The following is a 19,400-nucleotide window of genomic DNA, read 5'->3' as shown; positions in this document are numbered from 1 at the left end:
TTTTGAGGAAGTTAATCTAGAAGGTATTAGTGACCATAATGTCATTGTGGCTTCTATGTCAGTGGAAGTTGCAAAAAAAAAACCAAAGAATCAGTGTAGAGTTTTCTTGTTTGGGAAAGCAAATAAAAGTGTCATTAATGAATATCTTCATAGTCAGCTTCAAGCATTCACCGTGGGACACAAAGATATTGAGCACCTTTGGTCGGAATTTAAAGGTATTGTCCACCATGTGCTAGAGAAGTATGTGCCTAGCAAAAGTATAGGGGAGGGACAGGATCCACCTTGGTACAACAAACATATTAGGAAGTTGCTGAGAAAGCAGAGTATTTTGCACAGTAGTTTTAAATGTAGTCCTTGCTCCGCTGACAAACAAAAATTTTGCGAAATGAAAGCAGCTGTCTGAAGGACAATGAGAGATCTTTTAACAAATTTGAAAGCAATATTTTATCTGCAGATTCTAAAAATAACCGCAAAAAATTTTGGTCTTACGTAAAACATATGAACGCTTCAAGTAATTCAATACCTTCCCTTGCTGACAGCACGGGTAATGTAACTGATGATGATAAACAGAAGGCTGAAATTCTAAACCTAGCTTTCAAAAACTGATTTACGGTAGAGGACTGCAACACCATTCCCCCCTTTGAAATATCGAACAAACAGAAGGATGGCTGACATAGTGTTTAGTGTATCTGGGATTGTAAAACAGCAAAGATCCTTAGATGCCAGGAAAGCATCTGGCACAGATGGTATACCCGTAAGATTTTATGTTGACTATGCTACAAATATAGCACCATGATATCCATCATCTATCAGAGATCATTGGAACAGCGGAAAGTTCCATGGGACTGGAAGAAGGCCCAGGTCACAGCAATCTATAAAAAGGGTAGAAAATCGGATGCACATAATTACTGGCCAATGTCACTGACATCGATTTGTTGTAGAATCATGGAACATATTTTGTGCTCAGACATAATGACCTTTCTAGACCCTGAGAAGCTCATCTGCAGAAACCAGCACGGTTTTAGGAAACAGCGGTCATGCGAGACACGGCTGGCCCTCTTTGTACATGATATGCAACAGGCTCTAGATACCGGCTCCCAGGTTGATGCCATATTTCTCAACTTCCGAAAGGCATTCGACTCAGTTCCACACTGTCACTTGCTACAAAAAGTGTGCGCTTATGGTCTACCTGATGACATATGCGGTTGGATAGAAAGTTTTCTAACAGACAGGGAGCAGTATGTCGTCCTGAACGAGGTGACTTCAACAGAAACAAGCGTAACTTCAGGTGTGCCCCAGGGCAGTGTAATAGGTCCTCTGCTTTTTACGATTTACATAAATGATCTGCTTGATGGTACTGACAGCGGCCTTAGACTGTTTGCCGATGATGCTGTAGTCTACAGGAAAGTAGTATCACACGAAAGTTGTGAACGTAAGTGTAACCTACTGCATATAAAAAGGCAAAAATCCCCATTAATATAAGAGTACAAAATAAATGCCCAGCCTTTGGACGCGGTAACGTCCATCAAGTATCTGGGTGTGACTATTCGAAATGATCTCAAATGGAATGATCAGATTACACAAGTAACAGGTAAGGCGAACTCTAAATTGTGATTTATTGGTAGAATCCTGAAGCGATGCAGTCCTTCAACAAAGGAAATAGCGTACAATACGTTAGTTCGTCCAGTCTTGGAGTATTGTTTGTTTGTATGGGACACTTAGCAGTTGGGTCTGATTCAAGAGATTGAGAAGGTCCAAAGAAGAGCAGCAAGATTCGTGACTAGTACATTTAGCCATCATGAGAGTGTTATAAATCTCATAGAAAGTCTGAAGTGGGACACACTTGCAGATAGATGGCGCGCTAAACAGAAGGGGCTGCTTGCTAAATTCCGAAATCCGATCTTCACCAAGAATGTAGAGTATATATTATTACCACCAACTTTCAAATCGTGCAATGATCACCATTCAAAGATAAGGGGAATAAGAGCTCGTACTGAGGCGTTCAGACAGTCGTTTTTCCCTCGTGCGATCCGCGAGTGGAACAGAGGGGCGGGGGTGAAATAAGACTTTGGCACGAATTGTGTCCTCTGCCACACACCGCTTGCTGGCTAGCGGAGTATATATGTAGATATGTCGATATGTAGGTGTAGATAGTAAAAAAGGCAGTATTAAGTCTTTAAACAAGAGCCTGAACATGAGCTTTCCATGACAGTTTAATATCTATCTGAACACCTAGAAATTTGAACTGTTCAGTTTCACTAGTCATATCCCCTTTCTGTGAAAATAAAATGCCAGGTTTTGTTGAATTGTGTGTTAGAAACTGTAAAAACCGAGTCTTACTGTGATTTAGTGTTAGTTGTTTTCTACAAGCCATGAACGTATATCATGAACTGCACTACCAAGCTAGTGTCATCAGCAAACAGAAATATTTTAGAGTTATTCATAAAACTAGAGGGCATATCATTTATATAAATAAGGAACAGGAGCTGCCCCAACACTGATCCCTGAGGCACCCCCTCATTTGACCATACCCCACTCAGACCCCACATCACAGACATACTCAACACTGCAAACAATGACCTTTTGCTGTCTGTTGCTAAAGTAAGAGGTAAACCAATTGTGAGTTACTCCCCGTATTCCATAATGGTCCAACTTCTGGTACAATATTTTGTGATCAACACAGTCAAGACACCTTAGTTAATCAAAAAATATGCATAGCATTCAAAACCTTTTGTTAACCCATCCAGTACCTCACAGAGAAAAGAGTCTATAGCATTTTCAGATGTTAAACAACTTCTAAAGCCAAACTGTACATTTGATAGCAAATTGTGTGATATAAAATGATCAATTATCCTTACATACATGGCCTTTTCAATAACTTTAGCAAACACTGATGGCGTATAAATAGGCGAAAAATTGTATACATTATCCCTTTCTCCCTTTTTATAAAGTGTCTTTACTACTGAGTACTTAAATTGTTCAGTAAACTGACCATTCCTAAAGGAAAAATTACAAATATGGCTAATACAGGGCTAACTTGTGCAGCACAGCACTTTAATATTCTGCTAGCCACTCCATCATATCCATGAGAGTCCTTTGTCTTCAGTGAGGTAATTATTGATTCCATCTTCCCCTTGTCTGTATCACAGAAGAGTATTTCAGACATCAACTTCAGAAAGGAATTTGCCAAGAGAGTTATAGGATTCCCTGTAGAAACTAAATTTTTATTTAATTCACCAGCAATGCTCAGAAAATGATTGTTAAATACTGTACATATATCTGATTTATCAGTAACAGAAATATTTTTACTATGAACTACTAGTGATGTTATACTTAGGAAAGGAAAAACACATGCAGGAGAAACAGCAAACGCTCAGACAGATTGAAGATTGGTTCACATATCTCTGCTTCTGATCATTTGATAGTATTTAGCTTCAGGAAGCGAAGTACAAAGTACTGATGCATTGGAGAGAAAAAAAGATAGAAAGTGGAATGAATAATGCAGTTAAAAAAATAAGTGTGGAGAATTGGTTGTTGTTTTGGCTAAAAAGACGGAAATACAAAGGTAAAAATATAATAAGGTAATAATCAAATCGTACTCTTTGGAGAAAGGGAGGAGGGAATATTAACATAGTGGAGGCTGTAAGGATGTGTTGGAGAGCAAGTTTCCATCTCCAGAGAAACTAGATCAGCATTTGAAGCTCTGAAAGGTCCATCTGATGTAGCAGACAGTCAGGTGTCATGATTCCTGCTTCATTTAGAGTGTGCTCAGCAGCTGGATACAGAGGGCCCCAAAGTGGAAGGCAGGCAGTGACCATTCTTGCTTTCATCCAATGTAGTGGTGGTTGTTCCAGTACAAAATGCCATTCAGTGATCCCGTGTCGATTTCTGCAGCCATGTCTACATCATTTTATTGCAGACCATTGTGAAGTGCGTGGCAGACAATGCTTCTCATTTTACCACCCATTATGCACGTGGAGCACAGGTTAAAAAATTTCCTAAATGCCTCTGTGCACACTGTAATCAATCCATCTATCATCAAATATTCTGCCATTTCAGGTTTTTCTGAATTTCTGTGACTGTAAATTCATGATAATTGAGATTCGTATAACTGATGCTTTTGGAATCTGTTCTAGTTAGCATTCCTTTTGAAATACATTACGTTTGAGATTAGGATACCTTCTAAGATTCAACAATGAATGCATGTCAGTGATAATAGTTATGTGAACCATGTGGACCACTTCTGCTATACTACACTGGTGTGACCTGTGCATCTATCAACCACTGGACACAGGTTTTAGTTTGAGAGTCTACAGTATCTTATGTTTAAGGGGGAAGGGCTTGTTTAGTTTTAGCAATTTCACAAAGCCATTAGCACTATTATCTATGACACTCATCTTTGCAGTGATGCAAGTATCAGAATGGCACTTATCCCAGATCATCTTTTCTATGACACTCATCTTTGCAGTGATGTAAGTATTAAACTATGGCAATAATCCCAGATCATCTTTCTGAAGGGAACATTTGTTAACATTTCTGCTCTTTCTTCACTAATGTCAATTGGAATTCCTGTGTTGCCTGTGAGTGTCTGGATAATTTGAAGTGTCGGATACCACTCTGCCAACTCAACCAATCTACCACCTTTCACCGTAATCTAGACTTTGGGCTATGCTACAGGTTAGTATCTTACAACATCTGAGATTTTGCATCTGCGTTCAGTAGCTTCACCAATTGTCAACCAACTGTCACTCTTCACCATAACCTATACCTTGGCCTGTGCTACAGATCAGTCAGTCACAACTAAAATTCCAATAATCAATGAAGACTTTAAGAGTTATTGTCAGTATTCTCTTCTTGTATTTGCACATGTATGACATTAAACACCACATCATTATTAAGTTACGAGATGAAGCCGAATCTAGTACTGATATGTATAGCTGACCCGACAGCCTTTACATACGATCAGAATTTTTTTGGGGACTTTGCTACTTTAATCATTGAAGGCTTCACACATTGCCTTGTGAAATCCAAATGCGTTTTGTTAGATGTCCCTTTATCACTAGCATTGTACTTTATTTTGCACCTATTGCAGGACTTGCTATTTCATTAGAAATTTCTTTACAATTATTGTATACTATGAAGGGTTCTTCATATCATGAACTGTTATACAGGGTACATGTCTGTCCAGTGCTTCTAAATTTGAGCCATAGTTCATCTACATGCTCGTTTGCAGAACTGTAATTTAAAGTTCCCTCTTGAGGAATGACACTACAGCTTCTTCATCTTGTTCACTGAATATGCAAGCTTTTCTGTTTGCTTTAGTTGCCCTTTATACTTTAGTAGCATCACAGTCATCAATACCAGTTTCAAAGTGGACGTCCTCAAAGAGGCCAGTTCTATTGGTTGCCATAAGATATAACCTATTTCCATCAATGAGTTGACTTTCAAAGAATCTGTTTTCGGCGAAGGCATTTAGTATTATGTCAGAGATTGTCTTGTCAGTGTCAGCCACTTACAAAACTGATTGTTGACTCTTTTGATGATGATGGTATGGTTAGTGAGAGGATATTTCTCTACAGGTTTTGCTTACATCTGGGGATGAGCCTGGTAGTCAACAGAAGGAGCCAATGACAAGTTCCAGCCCACTTCAGTTCTGAACATTTTAGTTTCTTCTCTTCTGTGACAAATAGATTGCACATCTTTTTCTCATTAGCCTATGCTTTTGTCGTATGACTAGCTCCTTGTACCTAGTATTTGTGAGCTCCACTGTTTTTTAACAGTACTCCCAAACTCTGGGACTTTCTTGCAAACACATTGCCAATTTATTTGTAGGATGACAACAGTCTCATTTGTTGGGGGCGTTTCTTTATGTTCTTTTACAGCTATCATTATTTGGATTGGATGGAGAGTTAGCTATTATAAAAAGCCCTTGCATGCAACCCACACACACAGTCAGCTACCTGGTTCACAGACTCTGATGTGTAGCACATCCCTGCACCCCTGACCATTTGGTGCAAGTGTAAGAAGTATCAGAACTCTTTTTATGCATTATTGCATTCACTAGGAAAAATGCAGTTTTAAATTTTTCTTTTATCTGCACTTTTATCATATATCCTTATAAAATTAGTTTTGTTCTCCAAATTTGTATAACACACTGGTGTCCAAAATTAAAGCAACAAATTGCTATTTCCTCTTCTTGTGTCTAATCCATGGTATAATCATACAAACTATCAAGAGATGTCCATTCACTCATATTCTACACTGATTGTGGCATTTCAGCCAATGGACAAGCATGCCAATGATGTCATCAGAGCACCTCTCAAATGGGGTAGTGTGTACTGGGTCTCACATCCACATATGCTGTGTATACACTCACAGACAGGGCAGTATGTCACAAAGAAGATGCCCACCAGACTCTTTGGTGGAGGGCCATAAGAAGAATGGAAGCAGGACAGTTGCAAATTGATGTGGCCCAATTGTTGGCCAAGCACCTCAAACAACTGCTTAGCCCTTATGTTGGGAGATGTACACACCATATCCGTAACTCCATGGATTTCCTGTGAAGCATGTGAATCATTCTGTTGTTTCTCAAATGTGGTGACAGTTTATAAAGAACAAAACAGTATCCCAAAGACCATGCGTGATATCAGAAAGAGAAGAGTGTTATTTGGCTGTAAGGGCATGATGCTACCACCTTAGTACTGCACAGCAACTGGCATTTGACCTCACAGTGTCCACTGGACAAGTTGCATTAAGACAAACAGTGACAGAAGGCTTTGTCAGAGTGATTTTTATTGTCGGAGACCTGCTGTATGCACACCTCTGATGCGTCTTCACAGCAGGTAATGTCTAGAGGGAGTCACCAGCATACCACCTCGACATCCAACAGTGGGCTAAACTTCTTTTCATAGATGAGTCTCTATATGGTCAGGAGAGAGATTCTCCAATCATTCTCATCTGGAAGGAATGGGGCACATCATTTCAGGATCCAAGCATTGTGGAGAGAGACCAATATCGAGGAGAATCCTTAATGGTGTGGGCACAGATTATGTGGATCACTCGAATAGCCCTTCATGAAATTGTATGGGTGAATTGGCAAGGTTTAACTACTTTTAGATATCGTGACGAGGTCTTGGGACCTCATGTGTGGTTCTTGCGAGGTGGTGTGGACCCAGACTTTGTATAGATGGCTGACAATGCTCAACCTCATAGAGGATGGATGGTTGATGTTTTCTTGGGAATGGAAAATGTTGCATGCATGGCATGATCTGCTTGTTCTCCTGATGCAAATCCCATAGAGCATGTCTGGGATGCACTAGGGAGACAGCTGCATAACGTCAGCATCCACCAACCATGCTCCAAGACTTGCAACCAGCTCTGCTGGAAGAATGGGCATTATTGCCTCAACATGTGATTGATGATATCATTCACAGCATACCCCATTGTTATTGAGCCTGTATTGCTGCCAGAGGTGTTCACATCCCATACTGAGCACATTAACCAGTTGTTGGAATGTGTGTGCAAATCCGTTAAGTTGGAAAAAATGAAGAAAATTTTTGTCTACCATTATGCATATAGTAGTTATTTACATTTTGCATTCTTTACATTGTTTCTGCTTTACTGTCACATGTTTATACTGCTTTCTTGCAAAATAAATGCAGCCTTTTAAAATTTCCGTTTGTTGCTTTAATTTTGGATACCAGTGTAGTTATATGTGAAGTATGCTGCAAGCATCCCTCATAGTCAGTCCAGGGCACAGAAACAATGCCCTTGATTAGATTGAGACTAATGTTTCATTAATTACTTCATCACTGAGGTATTGTGGGACCATGGAGGAACAACTTTTTTTATTAAAGGCATTTAAAATCCTTCTTTGCTCCTACAAATATGTATGTATTCATATCACAAGTGTCTTTTGTTTTATCAATATAACACATAAATAGTGGCTATAATTAAACATATTTACAATCTGGCTAGCTTTCTTGTTCTAAAAACGTTTCTTACAGAAGAAGTGGTTTTACTTGTGGTATTTTATCTTCAATTTTTGGTTACATCAGGAAATGTTGGTTGCTTACACTTATCTTGGTATAATTGAAATACCATAAGTGAAATCACATCTCAGTATCTTCTGCAATGAACTGTTTTTAGAGCTAGAAACCAAACCAAACTGAAAATACATTTCATTACAGACCACTGATGTTTTATAGAACTAAAACAAAACACATATGGTTTTATAATTACATACTTTCTTGTAGTTGAACTGATGAGTTTTAAGTACCTTTGATAGTTCTTTCAAACAGTGGAAAATACAGGATGGAATGTAACAATATTATGCAAAGGGAAGTTGCTACTCACCATATAGCGGAGATGCTGAGTCACAGATAGGCACAACAAAAAGACTCTTACAATTATTGCTTTGAGGCATTAAGGCTTTCTTCAATAATAGACATATGCACGCACACACGCATGCATGCATGCATGCACGTTCACACACACGCGCGCACACGCATACGCACACACAGGTATACACTCGCGCACACACACACACACACACACACACACACACACACACATCCATCCGCACATATACAGACACAAGCAGACATTTGTAAAGGCAAAGAGTTTGGGCAGAGATGTCAGTCGAGGCGGAAGTAAAGAGGCAAAGATGTTGTTGAAAGACAGGTGAGGTATGAGCGGTGGCAAATTGAAATTAGAAATTAGTGGAGATTGAGGCCTGGTGGATAACGAGAAGAGAGGATATACTGAAGGGCAAGTTCCCATCTCCGGAGTTCTGACAGGTTGGTGTTAGTGGGAAGTATCCAGAAATACTACTGGAGAATGTTAGAGATGACCTTGGCATATGAAAGACAGGAAGTTATAGTATGTCTTGCCAATATAGAAGGTATCAATGTGGGACGTCATATTTTGGAGCCACTACAAGACATCAGATGCCCAGAACACCAGTGCCACATACATCTGCAAAAAGAAACTTCATTAGTCTTTGCTAAAAACCATTTGTAACTTGATCATTCCATGAGATCTGTAGGGACAAGAATCCTGTCCCAAACACCCAGGTATAGGGACAGTGTAGTGAGGAAGTTGATCAATATTCAACTAACGGAGAACCGACCAATCTGGACATGGGCTGTCAGCTGAGCAAACCTTGGGATTCACCACTAGTTTTATTAAAAACTCAGTGAATGTGAATTAGCTTGGACTGCAGCCAGAACACTTGAGGGCAGTGCCTGCAGGTGCAGACAGTATTCAAATGTCAGGTGATACAGTCATCTGGGGGTTGTGCCTAAAGGAACAGGCTGTAGATGGACATGTACAAATTAGGGACATGCTACATCCAGTGGTCAGTCTCAGGTATCACCTGATGAAGGCTGTGAGTCACTTCAATGAAATATCATGCCAGCGATACTACAGTACCTGGCAGCACAGCTGACAACCCAAGAATGCTAGCACATTAACAGGAAAGCCTGAAGACTTACAATATACCTGATGATCATTTTCAGCTGAAGATGCTGAGCTTGAAAATTGTTGAGACATTGCTTGGAAATGACTCATTCATACAAGATGTGGGGCTGTTATAAATGTTCAGCATGTAGTCATATTTACAGTTTAATCTGTGAGGTAAATGTAAAATGACTTGTTCCACATCATTACAATTTGTCCTGCAAAGTGATCCATGGAATGTGAAACTATCTTGCTACAAAGCTGATCAGTTCCATTCCATAGCTTAAAGGTAATTTTCTAGTCTCATAACTTCGACCAAGAAGGATTGTTTGTGGGCAGATACTTTGAAGGTGTTAAATTATGTTTTTACTACTAAGTGTGCTGTGATATTTCCTTTTATTTACAGAGAAGGAGGCTGCAGTGATGAGCTGAGTACATACAGCATGGTTGCTGGTGTATGGTCGTGTATGTATTCCCTGGGGTAAGATTATATTTAATGTCCTTACAATATATACCAACTCACTGAGAATGTTGTGAAGTAAGCACTGTTTATTTTATCTTCTGTAGGAAAGCTAACAAATCGTGCTGCATTTAGCAATGACAAAACCACTAATTTTTTCACTTTTGTATTTGTCACATAGTAGCAGGGCAATAACCTGGTCACAATTTTGCAATTACCTTTATTGAAAGTGTGTGAATTAAACATTATACTGTTATTCGATTATTTTATTATTATCTCCTGCCAATTAAATACTTTTCTCAAGTTATCTCCATTTTTCTCATCTAGCATAAAGTCAAGTGGTCAGCTAGAGTCCTGACTCATCATCATCATCATCATCATCATTGTTATATACCTGTTGACAAGTTCCTGATGCCGTTGCTATCTTCATTTCATCCTTTTCCAGGCCAGTTGCTTCATAAACTGGTATCTTCCTCTTTTCACTTCAATCAGCCGTTTTATTTTTCTCCTTCCTGTTTTCTCCTGTCCTTTCTCTGTATTTTTGATAGCAGCTATTAGAATTCTTTTTTCTCAAAGTATATGTCCCATCCAGTTTTCCTTCATTTTCTTGGTAGGTTGAAGTGATTTGCTTTACGCTTTCCATTCCTTCACTCTTCTTCACTTTATTCACCCATTTTATGTAATCCATTCTCTTTCAAACCCACATCTTGAATGCTGCCATTTTTTCTCTTTCCCTCTTCTTTAGTGACCAGATTCACCGATGTACAGAAAAACACCCCACACAAAGCATTCAACCAAGATTTTCCTTAATCCCAACCCATTTTCCTACATAATAAGTGTTTCTTTATTTGAAAGCCTGTCTTGCCATTGCAGTTCTTGATCTTATTTCTTTCTCACTCGTGCAGTAATCAGTTAGTATTCCCCACAAATATCTGTACTGTGCATCTAGTACATTTGACCTTCAGTTTTTACTTTCATATTTTTATTGCCCACTGCTGTCATCACCGTAGTTTTCTTTGTGTTGATTTTCATTCAGTATTCTTGCAATCCTCCTCCGAGTCTAGATCTATTTTTTGAAGACATACCATTTTACCTCCAAGTAGTATCACATAATCAGCAGGTCTGACGCAATTGATCTTACTCCTATTACCAAGCAAGGTGGTGCAGTGGTTAGCACACTGGACTCGCATTCGGGAAGACGACGGTTCAATCCCACCTCCGGCCATCCTGATTTAGGTTTTCCGTGATTTCCCTAAATCGTTCGAGGCAAATGCCAGGATGGTTCCTTTGAAAGGGCATGGCTGACTTCCTTCCCCATCCTTCCGCAATCTGATGAGACTGATGATCTCGCTGTTTGATCTCCTCCCCCAAACAACTCAGCTCTTACTCCTAACCCCTCTACTTTGTCAAATATATTGCAAAAACCTGTGCACCCCAATCATTTACAAAATGTATTACCACCTAATCCAAGGTTGTGAATTCAAGTGTTTGAACGAATATGAGTTCCATTGCAAGAATTTTGAAAAGTATCCACATATGTCTGTTTTTTGTTTGAAATGTTTTAATGTATTCATAGCCTTATATTATTTGAATGTGGGCAATCATTTTAAAATGTGGTATGTTTTGTAAGTTGATACATCACCACTTCTAGTTTATGATGAAACTCACTGATTTCATCCATAGAAATACCAAAGATTTTCATCAGAGCTATTTCTGTCACAAAAAATCTTCTGTTACAGCTTGATCCCTTATTTTTTTTCTTTTCTGTTGCAATATGTTAATCCCTTTTGTGTTTAAATTTTGTGATTACCTTCTGCCTTTTCACTTATTTTCATCATTTCCCAGCTTTTGAGCTTGACCTTTTCTTTCTTACCTTCGGGCTCTGCCTGACATATACTCTACTGTGCCAGCTATTCATCTTTTCCAGACTTCCAGGTAGTGAATTCTGTGGCAAATTGTTCATTTGTAAGATGAACTATTCATTAATCTTTTTTCTTCCCTTGCTCAAGAGAGAATTTGTTATGTTGTTCTGACAAATTTGGATAATGTCTGTTGAGGCGTTCGTATTTTTCTTACCTCATTTGTAAGTTTGTTTGTTGCTTCAGAGAACACAGCCTGAGCCTGTTTTAAGTCATTAATAACTGTAGAAATTTCATTAGCTATACCACTCTGCGACTCAGAAAATTCTTTTTCTATTGGTACATTAATGTCAGAAACCTCCTTCACTAATGGAGTTTGAATTTCCTTTTCATTGTCAAATTCATGACCACCATTGCACTGAAGCACGTTGACTACATTGCCAAAATTTGCAACATGTCTTGGATCTTTTTGGCAGTGTTACACTTTTCTCTCAAGAAACAGACCCTGCAAAAAGTTAATTAATCATATGTGACGCTGATGAAATACCTTGAACCTCATTAAAGACTTTTTTTCCCACGGCACCATGCAGATCTGCATGGATTACTTCCCCATGTTCATTACTGAAATCGAGTGGTACAAAGTTGAGTGTTGTAAATCCCTATACACTTCAAGAGAATGGCTGTACTCATCATACCAACATTAGTAGAACTAGGATGGCCAATGCTCTTGTCAAAGATTCTGCCAAAGTGTTTATTGGTAGAAACACTCGATAGTGCTGTTTACTTTCATAATCAAACTGGGCCTAATAGTGTTCATGGAAAGACACCATACCAGTTGTTAACATGGAAGAATGCTCATATGAATATACTGCATATTTTTAAGATCAAATTTTATGCAAGTTTTTGAAAAAGAGTACCATAAGACATGGGGATGCAAAGAGACAATACAGCCCTTGTTGGCAATGCTAAAGATGTTGGTTTTTGCCTCTGCATGAAAACTTATTGATGAATCATTCAGATGAGAGATGTGTTTGAGTCAAAATGTACTGAAAAAGCCTTGAAAATATTTCCTCATGAGAAAAGTAAGTCAACATCCTATAAAGATGTGGCAGATGTTTACAGCAGGGTCAGGTTAAGAAATGAAAGTGAACCATCAACATGCCCAGTGGGATATGTATCTGAACCAGAAGGGTGTAGAAGAGAGATTCAACTCTGAAACAGGGAGCAAATGTGGGAACCCAAGCATTTGATTTAATATTTGTTGTTGTTGTTGTTGTTGTTGTGGTCTTCAGTCCTGAGATTGGTTTGATGCAGCTCTCCATGCTACTCTATCCTGTGCAAGCTTCTTCATCTCCCAGTACCTACTGCAACCTACATCCTTATGAATCTGCTTAGTGTATTCATCTCTTGGTCTCCCCCTACGATTTTTACCCTCCACGCTGCCCTCCAATACTAAATTGGTGATCCCTTGATGTCTCAGAACATGTCCTACCAACCGATCCCTTCTTCTGGTCAAGTTGTGCCACAAACTTCTCTTCTCCCCAATCCTATTCAATGCTTCCTCATTAGTTATGTGATCTACCCATCTAATCTTCAGCATTCTTCTGTAGCACCACATTTCGAAAGCTTCTATTCTCTTCTTGCCCAAACTATTTACCGTCCATGTTTCACTTCCATACATGGCTACACTTCATACAAATACTTTCAGAAATGACTTCCTGACACTTAAATCTATACTCGATGTTAACAAATTTCTCTTCTTCAGAAACGCTTTCCTTGCCATTGCCAGTCTACATTTGATATCCTCTCTACTTCGACCATCATCAGTTATTTTGCTCCCCAAATAGCAAAACTCCTTTACTACTTTAAGTGTCTCATTTCCTAATCTAATTACCTCAGCGTCACCCTACTTAATTCGACTACATTCCATTATCCTCGTTTTACTTTTGTTGATGTTCATCTTATAATCTCCTTTTAAGACACTGTCCATTCCGTTCAACTGCTCTTCCAAGACCTTTGCTGTCTCTGCCAGAATTACAATGTCATCGGCGAACCTCAAAGTTTTTATTTCTTCTCCATGGATTTTAATACCTACTCCAAATTTTTCTTTTGTTTCCTTTACTGCTTGCTCAATATACAGATTGAATAACATTGGGGAGAGGCTACAACCCTGTCTCACTCCCTTCCCAACCACTGCTTCCCTCTCGTGCCCCTCGACTCTTATAACTGCCATCTGGTTTCTGTACAAATTATAAATAGTCTTTCTCTCCCTGCATTTTACCCCTGCCACCTTCAGAATTTGAAAGAGTATTCCAGTCAACATTGTCAAAAGCTTTCTCTAAGTCTACAAATGCTAGGTTTGCCTTTCCTTAATCTTTCTTCTAAGATAAGTCATAAGGTCAGTATTGCCTCACGTGTTCCAGTATTTCTACGGAATCCAAACTGATCTTCCCCAAGGTCGGCTTCTACTAGTGTTTCCATTCGTCTGTAAAGAATTCGAGTTAGTATTTTGCAGCTGTGATTTATTAAACTGATTGTTCGGTAATTTTCACATCTGTCAACACCTGCTTTCTTTGGGATTGGAATTATTATATTCTTCTTGAAGTCTGAGGGTATTTCGCCTGTTTCATACATCTTGCTCACCATATGGTAGAGTTTTGTCAGGACTGGCTCTCCCAAGGCCGTCAGTAGTTCCAATGGAATGTTGTCTACTCCGGGGGCCTTGTTTCGACTCAGGTCTTTCAGTGCTCTGTCAAACTCTTCACGCAGTATCGTATCTCCCATTTCATCTTCATCTACATCCTCTTCCATTTCCATAATATTGTCCTCAAGTGCATCGCCCTTGTATAGACCCTCTATATACTCCTTCCACCTTTCTGCTTTCCCTTCTTTGCTTATAACTGGGTTTCCATCTGAGCTCTTGATGTTCATACAAGTGGTTCTCTTATCTCCAAAGGTCTCTTGAATTTTCCTGTAGGCAGTATCTATCTTACCCCTAGTGAGATAAACCTCTACATCCTTACATTTGTCCTCTAGCCATCGCTGCTTAGCCATTTTGCACTTCCTGTCGACCTCATTTTTGAGACGTTTGTACTCCTTTTTGCCTGCTTCATTTACTGCATTTTTATATTTTCTCCTTTCATCAATTAAATTCAATATTTCTTCTGTTACCCAAGGATTTCTACTAGCCCTCGTCTTTTTACCTACTTGATCCTCTGCTGCCTTCACTACTTCATCCCTCAAAGCTACCCATTCTTCTTCTACTGTATTTCTTTCCTCCATTCCTGTCAATTGTTCCCTTATGCTCTCCCTGAAACTCTGTACAACCTCTGGTTTAGTCAGTTTATCCAGGTCCCATCTCCTTAAATTCCCACCTTTTTGCAGTTTCTTCAGTTTTAATCTACAGGTCATAACCAATAGATTGTGGTCAGAGTCCACATCTGCCCCTGGAAATGTCTTACAATTTAAAACCTGGTTCCTAAATCTCTGTCTTACCATTATATAATCTATCTGATACCTTTTAGTATCTCCAGGGTTCTTCCATGTATACAACCTTCTATCATGATTCTTAAACCAAGTGTTAGCTATGATTAAGTTATGCTCTGTGCAAAATTCTACCAGGTGGCTTCCTCTTTCATTTCTTAGCCCCAATCCATATTCACCTACTACGTTTCCTTCTCTCCCTTTTCCTACACTCGAATTCCAGTCACCCATGACTATTAAATTTTCGTCTCCCTTCACTATCTGAATAATTTCTTTTATTTCATCATACATTTCTTCAATTTCTTCGTCATCTGCAGAGCTAGTTGGCATATAAACTTGTACTACTGTAGTAGGCACGGGCTTCGTGTCTATCTTGGCCACAATAATGTGTTCACTATGCTGTTTGTAGTAGCTTACCCGCATTCCTATTTTCCTATTCATTATTAAACCTACTCCTGCATTACCCCTATTTGACTTTGTGTTTATAACCTTGTAGTCACCTGACCAGAAGTCTTGTTCCTCCTGCCACTGAACTTCACTAATTCCCACTATATCTAACTTTAACCTATCCATTTCCCTTTTTAAATTTTCTAACCTACCTGCCCGATTAAGGGATCTGACATTCAACGCTCTGATCCGTAGAACGCCAGTTTTCTTTCTCCTGATAACGACATCCTCTTGAGTAGTCCCCGCCCAGAGATCCGAATGGGGGACTATTTTACCTCCGGAATATTTTACCCAAGAGGACGCCATCATCATTTAATCATACAGTAAAAGCTGCATGCCCTCGGGAAAAATTACGGCCGTAGTTTCCCCTTGCTTTCAGCCGTTCGCAGTATCAGCACAGCAAGGCCGTTTTGGTTATTGTTACAAGGCCAGATCAGTCAATCATCCAGACTATTGCCCTTGCAACTACTGAAAAGGCTGCTGCCCCTCTTCAGGAACCACACGTTTGTCTGGCCTCTCAACAGATACCTCTCCGTTGTGGTTGTACCTACGGTACAGCTATCTGTATCGCTGAGGCACGCAAGCCTCCCCACCAATGGCAAGTGCCATGGTTCATGGGGGGAGGTAATATTTGTTAGCAGACGTAAATAAATTAAGGAACTGTCCTGAAGCAATCAGGTCACCTGGCCGGAGCAGTTGGAAATCAGTAATGAAAGAAGAAATTGCGTCATTGTAGAAAAATTCTGTATGGACTTTGACAGAATTAACAGCAGGTTGCAAGGAATTACCAGCAGGTTGCAAAGTTATCTTTAATTATTGGATTATTTTATGTCAAGCAAGATGTTAATAGGGAAATTTACAACAGTGTTAAGTATTGCTGCTGATTAAGGTTTATAGTTAGAACGGTCTGATGTGGTCTGCTAAAGGAAGAAGTATAAATGGAACAGCATAAATGGTTTCATGATGGCATGACCAGTGTATGCAAACTCTCTTGGCGTATTATCATTTAACCCCTTAACATAAAATCCTGAGTTACCTTGTTTTTATTATTTTGACAGTGACTTAAAATCGTGAGTATACTTTGGCAACTTAAGAACAGATGTTATAAGTATTTCAGCATTGATAGATAAGTGTGTGGTTGGTAGAGAACATCTGGTTCTGGGTTTGGAGCCTGGCTCTCGTGTTTTGTTTGAGGTGGTTGCCATGAGATATTGTCTTTATTCTGTGCAACTTTGGATATTCAGCTACAAACCAGGCACTTTCAGCCTCTGTCTTGCATTGCTGTTTAGACAATGCTTTCAAAAAGGATGGCTATAGTGATCCAGAGTTTGATATTCAGTTTAGCAAATGAGAAGGGAGGAAGAATGTGATGTTACTTCATTAGAGACTGTTTGCCAATGGTATGAGATAAATACATCCACTGTGCTCCATCCAGCTCCTCCAAGTAGGTGAAATACACGGTTAGACTTCATAACTACAGATACTGAAAAATGACTTAAAGTTTTGGCTCATTTTAGTCAAAGTCCAGTGTGTGGGTATACTCAGGATCTTATTATTGGTGATCTTCAAAATTTTGTAATTCATTATTTTGAGATTTACAAGCTATTTTTATATTTCTGTATGTAATGTCATTCATTATAGGATTTTTTTCATCAATGAAAAAATATCATTTTTTGGAAGCTAATTTGAAAACAAATAAATAAATACGTTTGTATGTTAGAGGGTTAAAACAGTCTCGAAGATGTTGGAATGGTCTGTTCAAAAGTGAGCTTACAGTTTTGAATGAACTGAAAGTAGTGCAGATCCGTGTCTGTATACTACGTTTCTAATGATGATAGGTTTATAATTGTTTTATACATTTGTAATGAACTTTTGTTGGATCCAAGAAGAGTATTATCAGTGAATGTCTGAGTACGCTGCAGAATGAAATAAAGATTACAACTGAGCCTGTTGGGCATTTCTTGAATATCTCGATCAGACATGATGATGATGGTTCAGTTTTTGTCAGTCAAAAGGTTTATGCAGAAAGTATATTCCATTAATTTAATACAGCAGAGGCAAATACTATCTCCTCTCTGACTGAGAAATATGTGTAGGTGAAAAAGTTCACAGATATAAAGACTCAAACTCCTAACCAAAAGCCATCCGGATTGGCCGAGCTGTTCTAGGTGCTATAGTCTGGAACCACACAACCGCTATGGTTGCAGGTTCGAATCGAATGTGTGTGATGTCCTTAGGTTAGTTAGGTTTAAGTAGTTCTAAGTTCTAGGGGACTTATGACCTCAGAAGTTAAGTCCCATAGTGCTCAGAGCCATTTGAACCATTATCCTAACCAAAAAGCGAAAGTTGAGGGATATTTGATGTATTTGAAAATGACGTATCCAGATATCTAGATTTTTGTCACAGTTTCTGGGGAAACCAAAAGGACAGTATTTTAAAATACATCAAAGGTTCAGTGTCACCTAGACTAGATACAGAATTTCTGAACTGTTAGAAGTGTTGGAAGCATTTAGTGATACTGATGATGCCTGTGAAGCAACCACTGGCTGTTCCATAAGTAGCCTTCTCTTGAAGTAAAGTGGTTGAGCAGCAAGGTGGCCTAGCAGCCATCAAGCATGTGTGACCATATCAACAGCTAAAGCTAAGTTTGTAGCTACTAGAGAAGCTGTGCAAGAATTTATGTGGCTGACTCATCAGTTCAGTGAAATTAAGCTATTGAAAGCTGTACACTTTCTGTGAGTGACAGTGTTAAGTGCAATCTGTCTAGGAAGGAACTGCTGAGAGTCATATATACTCAAAGCATATTGATGTGTTGGAAGTTGCATTACCTGTGACTAATTGTTGAGCTCTCAATAGCTAATTGTATGCATGTCATCTTGCTGTAATCTGGTTTTATAATGAGTTTTCAAATAATGGGCACAAAACAACACTTAGTTAACATGACTCATTTTCACACTGATTCCCACTCATGACAACATGATGACCATCTTGTCTACAAGATTTCGTATAGAATGTAAATCACAGAGTAACAGTAACAGTAAACTATGAAACTTTTGACAGTGACAATATTTTTCAGTGCACTTTCAAAACCTAGTTCTGACTGATGAACATCACAAGCTTGGTTTTGATTGTACAGTCACTGAACACAATGGAAATTTTGATAACTGACAGCAACACACAAATGCTCATGTTATTGATGCGTAGAAATTAATAAAAAAGTTAAGGGAGACTTTGACACTTTAATGTAAACCAGGTGATGTCTTGATGCGACTTTTTACACGCGGCTGTTATCACAATCATTTCCAAGTGTGGACATTCTAAATTTTGGCATGTTTTCACATTTTTGTCTGTTACTTGGAAACCAAGTAATGTTACCATTACCATAATGAAAGATCATTAAATTTTGCACTGAATGACCTACGTTTATGTCAAAATCAGTGCAGTTGTTTGGTCAGAATCAATCACCAAAATTTGTTCATTTTTACCAACTGGGCTAAAAAGTTAAATCCAATACCTGTAACTCAAAAATGGTTACTCCACATGAAAAATGTCAAGTTATCAAAGTTGTAGATCACAAAGTTTCATGGTACAAAAGCATCTAGTTTTTCTGTTTTAGGCACTATTAAGCATTCATACATTTGAAAGCCAAAGTAATTCCATTTTGTCATTTTCGTTTCTTTTTTTTTATGAAT

At 38.8% G+C, this 19,400-nt stretch overlaps 1 protein-coding gene across 1 annotated transcript in view; it reads left to right on the top strand.

Annotated features, from left to right (window-relative positions):
- LOC126456776 (MFS-type transporter SLC18B1-like) overlaps nucleotides 1-19,400 on the top strand; it is a 312,767-nt gene that overhangs the window by 243,702 nt on the left and 49,665 nt on the right. The window contains exon 10 of the mRNA XM_050092546.1: nucleotides 9,866-9,940. Coding sequence (XP_049948503.1) covers nucleotides 9,866-9,940 — 75 coding nt within the window. The remainder of the gene's footprint in view (nucleotides 1-9,865; nucleotides 9,941-19,400) is intronic.

The sequence above is a fragment of the Schistocerca serialis genome, chromosome 2 (genome assembly GCF_023864345.2).
Source record: "Schistocerca serialis cubense isolate TAMUIC-IGC-003099 chromosome 2, iqSchSeri2.2, whole genome shotgun sequence".
In the NCBI taxonomy this organism is placed as follows: domain Eukaryota; kingdom Metazoa; phylum Arthropoda; class Insecta; order Orthoptera; family Acrididae; genus Schistocerca; species Schistocerca serialis.
Note: the sequence above shows the minus strand (reverse complement) of the source record. Positions and strands in the feature narration are given on the sequence as shown.